Here is a 10,730-nt window from a genome sequence, read left to right as displayed (position 1 = left end):
AATGTCCAGAGAGGGAAATGGACAATCAACATCTCACACCGAGAACCTTCACCAGGACTGGAAAGGAAGGTGGGGGTTGGGGGGTGGGGGGAAGCCAGAATAAGAAGGTGGGAGGTGGGGAAGGTGAACATGCTTGCAGGTGATAGGTGAGGCCAGGAGAGGGGGAAGGTGGGTGGGATGGGTTGAGGTTTTGAGATAAGAAGCTGGAAGGTGATTGGTGGAGGAGGTTAAGGCTGAAAAAGGAATCTGATAGGAATAGAAAATGGAGGAAACTCACACCTTCCCCTTTGTCTGGCATACCCCCATCTACTATCCACCTGTCTACCATCTAAACACCTGCTATCCCCTCTTACCTGGTAGCCCCCTTCCACACAACACCCCCCCCCCACACACACACACACACACACACACACACACACACAAACACTGTTCCTCTCACCTGGTATACTCCTTCTATCACCCACCTTATTGATGAACTGGTATCCCATCCACCCACCTTCCCCCTCACCTGCTTTCACCCCATTCCACCTCCCCCTCACCTGGTATTACACCCACACACCTCCGTTCTCACCTGGCATCCCACCCACCCACCTCCCCCCAGTTGGTATCCCACCCAAACACCTACCTCCCCCCTCACCTGGTATCTCACCCACAAACCTACCTCCCTCTCATCTGGTATCCCACTCACACACCTATCTCCCCTTCACCTCGTGTCCCACCCACACACCTACCTCCCACCTCACATGGTATCCCACCCACACACCTACCTCCCCTTCATCTAGTGTCCCACCCACCCAATTCCCCTTCACCTGGTATTCCACCTACCTCCCCCTCACCTGATATCTCACCCACACACCTACCTCCCCCTCACCTGGTGTCCCACCCACACAACTACCCCCCCTCACCTGGTGTCCCACCCACACACCTACCTCCCCCTCACCTGTTATTACCCGACCCCATCCACGCTCCTCTCAGCTGGTATCCCAATCATTTTTCGTCTAGTGTTGTTGAGTCTCGTTGAGAATAAAGCGCCATGTGGAAACAGAAGGCGTTTCTCCCGCCTCGCCCCGCCTGTCTGTGGCAGCGGCCGTCCACTCAGCCGGGGAAACTTCTACATCGATCGCCTCCCGTTACGGGACCTGCCGGCTGGCGATCGGTTTCGCGCGTAGAGGCTGTGTGACAAGGTCCTCAGCCTTCGGTGAAAGGGATGTGGGGAATGATGCCGTCTCCGCGAACCGTGAGCCAGCTGCTCCTCCCGCTGTCTCAGGAGCCGCCGGCCGGCGTGAGGCGACGCCGCTCTCCCTCTCTGCTCGCCGCCTTCCTCCTCCTCCTCCTCAACGGCTCCACTGCCCTGGGTGAGGAGCGCAGCGCGGCAGGGATGGGAGGGGGCACCGATGGAGCGTAGGGAGGTAGAGAGGGGTGGGGACACTGAGGGAGGGTGGGCAAGAGAGGGAAGAGGGCAACTAGGGAGGGAGGGGAAGGTAAAGGTCAGGAGGGAAAGGGAGACCTCGCTGAAGGAAGGTGGAGAGAGTAGCACCAAGGGAGGGTGGGGAGGGGAACTGAGGGAGAGTTAAGAGGGGAGAGGAGGGGAATGAGTACCGATGGAGGGTGGGGAGGAGAGGGGAGTGACATTGAGGCAGGGTGGGGAGTGAGCACCAAAGAAGGGTGGAGAGCTGAGGGGAAGGGTGCCAATGGAGGGTGGGGAGGGGGTGCAAAGGGAAGGTGGGGAGGAGGGGGTGCCAATGGAGGGCAGTGGACTGGGCACAATGGGAGGGAAGGGCGTTCCAAAGGAGAGGGGAGAGGGCAACGAATGGGCATGGGAAGAGAAGGAGGCACTGAGAGAGAACAGGTAGGGAGGGAGTGGAGGTGAATTGAGTATTGTTGAGGGGGTGGCGGAAGGGGCGGGGATATTGGGGATGGGTGTGTGGGAGAGGAAATAGGGTGCCAAAGGTGTGTGGGGAGGGAGAGGGGTGCTAAGGGTGGGACTGAAGGCTGAGGAGTGGAGTTGTTGGGGTGCAGAGAGTGGGGAGGATAGAGGGCACAGAGATTGGGAGGAGAGGGGGCCATGGATGAGCGGGTGGGGAGGGACCGCCAAGGATGTTTGGGGAGGGAAGTAGTCACCGAGGGTGGGTAGGGAGAGAGGGAGTGAGTGGAGAGTTGGGTGTGGACAGTGAGGAGAGATGTCTGTGGGGAGAGGTGTTGAGGGAAGGGCACTTCAATGGCGAGGAGGGGTTTGGGCGAAGAGGTGGGTGGGGACGTGGGCATCGAACTGAGGAAGAGGTGGGTGCCGAGAGTGAGGGTGAAGGGTCAGCAGCACCACCACCAAATCCCAGCTATTGGAGTTTTACGGTGGGAGGGAGAGGTGGCTCTGGAGGAGTGGCACCTGTTGCCGTCAGAATGGTGAGGTATCCACAGAAGGGAGAGACAAATTTGTTCTTTCAGGTTGATTAATTTTAAGGTTTTAAAATGAGCCATTTCACTCTCACAAATGGCTAACGGATCGATTATTATCTGCTTGCCAGGAATGCACATCGGTCAAGTGACTTTCTCTGGTAAAGGTTCACAGTTTTCAATGGCTACCCTGCAGTTTGCTTACAATGGAGAAACGACCGTTCGCTTTAATTATACAACAGGAAAGTTTGTGGCCATCAATCCAATTGTGAAGCCTTACATGGACGATCTGAACCACTATACGGAGGTTATCAAGTATGTTACCTGCTGTGTTAATGCCATGCCTGTTGCCATGGAGATCGTTCACCAGGCTGTTCAAGCTCTGACGGGTAAGTTTATTTTCACAAAAAAATCTGCAGATGCTGGAAATCCAAGCAGCACACACAAAGTGCTGGAGGAGCTCAGCAGGCCAGGCAGCATCTATGGAAAAGAGAAGAGACGACGTTTCGGGCTGAGACCCTTCATCAGGACTGGAGAAACAAGTTGAGGAGTCAGAGTTAGGAGGTGGAGAGGGGTGAAGTAAGGAGCTGGGAAGTTGATTGGGAAAAGAGGTGCAGGGCTGGAGGAGGAGGAATCTGATAGGAGAGGACAGAAGGGCATGGAAGAAAGAAAGGGGGGAAGCACCAGAGGGAGGTGATGTGCAGGTAAGGTGAAAGAGGGAAAAGGGAATGGGGAATGATGAAGTGGGGGGGGGCATTACTGGAAGTTCGGGAAATCGGTGGTCCTGCAAACAGGTTGGAGGCTACCCAGGTGGAATATAAGATGTTACTCCTCCAACCTGAGTGCGGCCTCATCCTGACAGAAGAGGAGGCCATGGCATGGGAGTGGGAAGTGGAATTAAAGTTTTGTTTTCAAGGCGATGTTCAAGTAGGCTGTGTGGCAGAGGCTGACAGAGAGGGCAAAACAAGGGAACACACACACCAGTCCTCAAAGAGGGATCAGAAGTGGAGGGAGTGAGCAATTTCAAGTTATTAGACATCAATGTCTCTATGGATCTATCCTGGGGCCTACATGTCAAGGCAGTTACAAAATGGCACGACAGCGGCCATATTTCATTACGAGTTTGAGGAGATTTGGTATGTTAAAGATGTGCGCAAATTTCTACAGATTTACCGTGGAGAGGTATAACTGGCTGCACATGGGGGGAGAGGGTGTAGATACTGCAAAGGGTTGAAAGAAGCTGCAGAATTTTGTGAACTCAGTTCCATCATGGGTACGAGCCTCCTTAGCATTCAGGAATCTTCAAGGAGTGATGCCTCAAAAAGGCATCATCCATCATTAAAGACCCTCACCACCCAGGACATGCCCTCTTCTCAGTGCTACTTTCAGGGAGGAGGTACAGGAGCCTGAAGGCATACGCTCAAGGGTTCAGGAAAAGTTTCTTCCCTTCTCCCATCAGATTTATGAACAGTCCATAAAAACCCCATGAACATAACCTCACTATTTTTGCTCTCTATTCGAACTATTTATTTCATTTAAATATGTTTGTTTTTGTAATTTATTCCTTTTATGTATTACACCATATTGCTGGCAGAAGACAGCAAACTTGTCAGCAAAAAGACCTTATACTCAGTGACCACTTTATGAGGTTTCTCCTGTAGCTAATAAAGTGGAAACTGAGTGTATGTTCGTGGTCTTCTGTTGCTGCAGCCTACTGTTTTCAACTGTTTTTAGCCCAACACCTCCCTAAAGCACTTTCATTCTTGCTAATGCTCTTCTAAGGCACAACGCACTTTCTGGCACCCCCATGGTGTAAAAACATGTCTACCATATGCTGACATGAGAAAACTGATTCTGATTTAAATTGTTATTGGTCTTTAAAACTAACTTACTAAGTACCTACACACTGTACAGCAGCTTTGACGTGAATGTGATCCTTAAGCTTGAAGGTTTTTAGCAAGAGTTGAAATATCTGGTTCAAGTTGTGACAGCAAAAGCCTTAAGTCCCCACGCATGACAATATCCAAGCGGTTTCTGTTTTTTGTGAGTTTGTGGTTCACTGCACTTTCAATAAGGTAGGAGGATAGAAATACAATGAAGAGCAGTTTGGCTCATCTTCAAAGACCAGGAAACTTCATATGACCCTCTAGCCACATAGCACAAAAGTTGATGTTTTTAAATAAGCATTTTTGCTTCTCCCTTATTCTGAATTTTGATAATTTTTTCTTGCAAGCTTTCTTCCTGTTCTTCCACCTTGCAAAGGAATAGGGTAATTACCCAGTCCGGAATTTCTGGAGCGTTCAAATCCTTGAATCAATTCTGAAAATCTTTCTTCGGTGACTGCAGGTGTAAGGAGCACTCTTGCAAATCACCATCTGTGAAAGAGAGTGCCATACTTTCCATGCAGGGAAACTGAGAACATTCTTCTCCCAATGTTTTGCTTATATATTTTTCAATTTTCTGATAAAAGTGGGCATTGCACTTTTTGTCTGGATTAAATTTAAGTTTTCACCCAGCAGTTTCATATTTAGAATATTCAGTTTGTCATACAGATTGGCTTGGTTTGCCACATCTCCATATAGAAGTCCAATCTCATTGACTTCCGCCAGTGCAAAAAGATCAAAGAAGTGTTTTAAGGAGCAGCTTTTGACAGCCGACACACTTCAGTGTGAAGAAACAAGCGTTCAATCTCTGCATTGATATTTTGGCATAAATGGTGAAATATTCTGCTATTTAATGGATGATCTTTAATTTTGTTGATAGCAGATATTAAAGGAGTCATGCTTGAAAAAAGTCACTAGCTGAGGTTTTTGGCTGCGAGGTGTTGATGATGAATTACACAATGGATGTAAACAAACTTGGAATTTATTTTTTCATTAATGCCACTAAACTAGCTTGGCAACCTGTTATATATGGTGCTCCATCTGTTGTACAAGAAATCATGTTCCTAATTGAAATACTTTCATCCTCAATATGCATTTTGAGGTCGTCATAGATTGATTCTCTGTTGATATGTTTTTAACTTTTTACAAAAGAGAATCACTTCCTAAACTTCTCCCTTTTAGATAAACCGTACATATGCCATTAGCAATGCTGTGTTGGCTTGCACAGTTGACTCATCCAGTTATATCCCAACTTCTGTTTTTTGTGGCTCTGTGCAAAGTTGATATTCCACCTCTTCACTCATTTCATCAATACGATGAGCTATTGCTTAGAGGAAATTATTTTAAAATACTGGTTTCCATTTTGAGAACAGTTGTGAGCACTTCTGATGCAGCAGGCATTATTAATCTTCCACCAATTGTATGAGATTTTGCACAGCTTGCTATCATTTTGGAAATGATATAAGAAGCAACGAGACCACAAGCAAGGTCATTTCTTGGCAAATGACTTGCGTGTGCAATGGTTTTCCAATGCTTCTTTCATCTTCTGGAACCGAGTAATACCATAAGTAGCCTTTTCAAGGTGTCTTTTGCAGAAGCGTTCCTGCAATCTTGATAGTTTCATGGATTCATTAGACAGTACAGTATTACAAATAGGAAACATGGGGCGCTGCTGATCTAATGGGATGGAATAAAACCATATTTCAGGTACGTAACTTTGTATTGGCACACTTTGTGTAGTTTCTGTTTCTTAGCAGGATTAGAATTCAAGGCTTCACTGCCTTCAAACTTGTAGAGATCGCACCGTACGTACTTACCCACCGTTAACGGGGCTACATTAAAATAATAAATTAACACCACTGGGAATGCCTATCGGATGTTGACGGCAGTGAGTTGACACGGATGGAACGATGGCAGCGGCACGCAAAGGAACAGCGAGGCAAAGATGAAGACGATCACAACTGCAAAAATTACATTGACAAGGATTCAGATTGGAATCAAATGTTAGTCGGGACAGAACTTGTGTTTGGGAAGCCATCTTCTTACTATTCCAGTTAGCACGATTGACCAGTCACGTGAAGTCTCGTAATCCCCAAAGATGGTTCTTGACCGCACGTATGAAGCCGAGGTCACTTTGAACACCTCAAGAGGATTCCTCAGTGTTGACGGGTTCACTGATTGACTCTATTTCATCACTTGGTTCCGGCTGCGTGACCTGTTTTCTAGAGATCTGTTGCGAAGGTTGAGAGGGTGTACTTGACCTATTAACTGTTAAATTGCACGAACTCGTTCCATGCTGCAAGTCAAGGGTAACTGTTGGACACCCTGGTTGCTAATTTGCGCATCCTCAATAATGTCTGTTTGGTTGGTAAAGTTGGACGAGATTGTCAAATTTCAGACTTGTTGTGAGGACAAGTGCTCACCGCCTGCTGAGCTGTGGTTCTTCCTGTGTTCCAGTGCCTCATCCTTTTTGTCGGAAGTGCCTACTCTACTAACGGTCGGTCAGGTCTCAAGCCTCAAGTAAGGGGGTGCCATTTACTGCCCTCCCCCATGACATCATACAATACCGCACTCCCCTTGGGAATCACTGCTGTAGCTCAATCACTTTGAGGTGTGACATGTTGTACATTCAGAGATGCTCTTCTGCACACCACTGCTGTAACACATGGTGATTTGAGTTACTATCCTCGTCCTGTCAGATTGAACCAGTCTGGCCATCCTCCTCTGACCTCTCTCATTAACAAGACCCACAAAACTGCTGCTCATTGGATGTTTTTTCTTTGTCGCAACGTTCTCTGTGAACTCCAGAGACCGTTGTGTATGAAAATCCCAGGAGATCAGCAGTTTCTGAGATACTCAGACCACCCCATCTGGTCCATGGTCAAAGTTAATTAGATTGCATTTCTTCCCCATTCTGATGTTTGGTCTGAACAACAACTGAACCTCTTGACAACGTCTGCATGCTTTTATGCATTGAGTTGCTGGAACATGATTGGCTGATAAGAGGTTTATATTAATGAGCAAGTGTACATAATAAAGTGGATATTGAATGATATTAAACCTGATTCTGATCTGCACTAACCTGCAGCTAATTAACTGAACCATGCAAATTTTCATTTCTAAGTATTTCCACCTTATGGAAACTTTGGGTTGCCACCAGTCCTTGGAACTTTCCTGTGACTTGGGAGTGATTAAAAGAACCATACCCCTGGTCGGATGCATATGACCAGGGGACAGTTTCAAAACAGAAAAGATTCTGCAGATGTTGGCAATCCAAAACAGCACACACACACACCCGCACGAATTCAGCAGGCCAGGCAGCATTTAGGGAGGTGAATAAACATAGGAACAGAATTAGGCCTTTCGACCCATTGTGTCTGTTCCTCCATTCTGTCATGCTGTAATCTCAAGGTTGTATGATATACACATGCTTTAATAGTAAACATACTTTGAACTTTGAAATTCCGTTACTCTCTACTTTTTTTGATCCTGTAACCAAGTTCAGCTTCAATGTGTTTCTGTCCACTGCAGCAAAGCCGATGATCACAATAACCTCAAGACACCTGAAGAACGGAGAGAATACCTTGACCCTGACATGCCAAGTGCATGGATTTTATCCCAAGAAAATCCACGCAACATGGCTGCGGAATGGTGTGGCGATCGATCAGGAAGTGCTAATGACGAGAATTTTACCCAACCGGGATAGGACGTTCCAAGTCTGGCTACAGGTCGAAATTGACCCCGAGAAGGGTGACACTTACACTTGTGAAATCGAGCATTTGAGCGTCCCTGACAAGCTACATGCAGTTTGGGGTAAGGCTCAGAGTCTGAATAATTTGGGGTCCAGTGTACTGGTGATGATCTGGTTCACACTCTGTCCAAAACTATATTATATACTCAGTGGCCACTTTATTGGGCACCTCCTCTACATAATAAAGTGACCAGTCATGGTCTTATGCTGCTGTAGCTCATCCACTTCAGCGTTCGAAATGTTTGCGTTCAGTGATGCTCTTCTGCACACTACCATTGTAACAGACGGTTCTTTCAGTTACTGTCGTGTTCCTGTTAGCTGGAACCAGTCTGGCCATTCTCCTCTGAAATCTCACTAACAAGGCATTTTTGCCCACAACTGCCACTCAGTAGATAATTTTTTTTGTTTGTTTATCACACTGTTCACTTTAAACTCTCGAGACTTGTACCTGAAAATCCCGGGAGCTCAACAATTTCTGAGATACTCAAACCAACCTGTCATGCATCAGCAATTGTTCAAAAGTTCATTTATTATCAAACTATGTATTCAGTATTCAACTCTGAGATTCATTTCTCCAGATAGCCAGGAAAAAAAAGAAATCCATGGAAGTCATTCAAAGATAAACATCAAACCCCCACCCCTCCACTGCAAAAAAAAACCAAAACTGAACAGGAACATCAAACCCCCCCAAACCCCCACCCTGCACAAAAAAATCAAAACGCTACAAGAACATCAACCCATCTAAACCCCCTCCCCCACACAAAAAACTAACAAAACATGCTATGCAATAACAAGGTGAAAGAACAGGGGAAAACATAGAATATAAAAAAATAAGACTGGAAGTCCATAGTCCAATCCATAAATTCAGAACCTGGTAATATCCTCTGACCAACAGTGAAAGAGAGAGAGAGAGACCACTCAAACACAGAGGCCTGCCCTCCAACAACAAAGAGTGAAAGGCACCACACAAACTCCTCTGACAGCAGAGAAGTCCATCCCTGCAATCAAAAGGCAAGCAGTTGCCTCAGATTCAATCTTCCTCGACACTTTACTCGGCAAATGGAGTCGATCATTGGCCCCTGCCTTACCTTTAAGCTGCTTCGCCCTGAGGCTGTTTGAGCTTCCTGGAATCTTCCTGGAGACAGCAAAGCACTAGATCACTCAATTGATCTCCAAACTGTAAATCACAGGCTCTTAACAGTTCCAGAAACACATTTCAGATGAAAAGCAGACGTAAAAGAAGTGAAATAAACAGATTCATTGACTATCTCATAGACGTTGACCAGCGGGACGTTGTACACAGGCACCATCTTGACTAGATTCCATGGTGAAAGTCACTCAGATCACATTTCTTCCCCAATCTGATGTTTGGTCTGAACAACAACTGGACCTCTTGGCCATGTCTGCATGCTTTGATGAATTGAGTTGCTGCCACATGATTGGGTGATTTGGATCACATTTTCAACCCATTCAGGTTGCGATTGTTTCACAGGAACAGAATCCTGCTGTAACCTGGTGAGGACTAGTATCTCTCCTTTCTACATCAGTCATGGAGTAATACAGATATGTGCACTTCTGTCCAAGTGGACCATGCTGATCACCATAAGATCATAAATTATAGGAGCAGAATTAGTCCATTTGGCCTATTGAACCTGCTTAGGCATTTCATGGCTAATTTATTATCCACTCAACCCCGTATTTCTGCCTTCTCCCCGTAACCTTTGACACCCTTAATGATGAAGAAGCTTTCAACTTCATCTTTAAATCTACCCAGTGACGTGGCCTCCAGAGCAGTCTGTGGCAATGAATTCAGGGACTTACCTAAAGAAATTCCTTCTCATCTCTGTTCTAAAAGGATGTCCTTCTATTCTGAGGCTGTGTCCTCTGGTGCTCGACTCCCCCATGAGAGGAAACATCCTCTCCACGTCCACTCTGTCTAGGCGTTTCAGTATTTGATAGGATTGAATGATACATACACCCTCATCCCCCACCCCCATCATTCTGCTAAACTCCACCAAGTACAGGCCCAGAGCCATCAAATTCTCATCATATGTTAACCCTTGCATTGTCAGGATCATTCTCGTTATCCTCATTCGGACCCTCTCCAATACTCAAACTGCTTAAGACCAATCTCTTATGAAGCCTCAGCATAAAAGAACGGTAACACTGCACTTGCCTTCCTTACTCCTGACTCCACCTGCAAATTAACCTTTAGAGAATCCTGTTCGAGGACCTCCAATTCCCTTTGCACCTCGGATTTGTGTTTTCTCTTGGTTAATACTTTCCTTCCTGGGATCATTCTCATGAACCTCCTCTGGGCCTTCTCTAATTCCGGTATATCCTTTCTTAGATAAGAGGCCCAAAACTGCTCATAATACTTCAAGTGCGGATTTGATCAATGCCTAATGAGGCCCGGCAATAGATTCCTGCTTTCATATTTGAGTCCATAGGAAAAGAATGCTGACATTGCATTTGCCTCCCTTACCATTGATTCAACTGACAAATTAACATTTAGGGAACCCTCCACGAGTTCTCCCAAGTACTTGCTTTTGTACTACCTTGTATATATGGAATGATGGTTTGGATATCATGCTCACAAATACTTTTTACTCTCCCTCGGTGTATTGTAATAAGCCAATTAGGACATTTCTGACCTCAGTGGATACAAGCCCAGCCTGTCTGACCCTTTCTCATAAGACAACCGG

At 46.3% G+C, this 10,730-nt stretch overlaps 1 protein-coding gene across 2 annotated transcripts in view; it reads left to right on the top strand.

Annotated features, from left to right (window-relative positions):
• The first annotated feature begins 997 nt into the window (after window positions 1-997).
• LOC134338891 (H-2 class II histocompatibility antigen, E-S beta chain-like) overlaps window positions 998-10,730 on the top strand; it is a 281,277-nt gene continuing 271,544 nt past the window's right edge. The window contains exons 1-3 of one of the 2 annotated variants that reach the window (XM_063035061.1): window positions 998-1,355; window positions 2,523-2,780; window positions 7,806-8,087. In XM_063035061.1, coding sequence (XP_062891131.1) covers window positions 1,208-1,355; window positions 2,523-2,780; window positions 7,806-8,087 — 688 coding nt within the window. In that variant the 5' untranslated portion in view covers window positions 998-1,207. The remainder of the gene's footprint in view (window positions 1,356-2,522; window positions 2,781-7,805; window positions 8,088-10,730) is intronic. The other variant, XM_063035059.1, reaches the window with a different exon arrangement.

The sequence above is a fragment of the Mobula hypostoma genome, chromosome 28 (genome assembly GCF_963921235.1).
Source record: "Mobula hypostoma chromosome 28, sMobHyp1.1, whole genome shotgun sequence".
Lineage (NCBI taxonomy): Eukaryota > Metazoa > Chordata > Chondrichthyes > Myliobatiformes > Myliobatidae > Mobula > Mobula hypostoma.
This window is presented reverse-complemented; position numbering and strand designations above follow the sequence as displayed.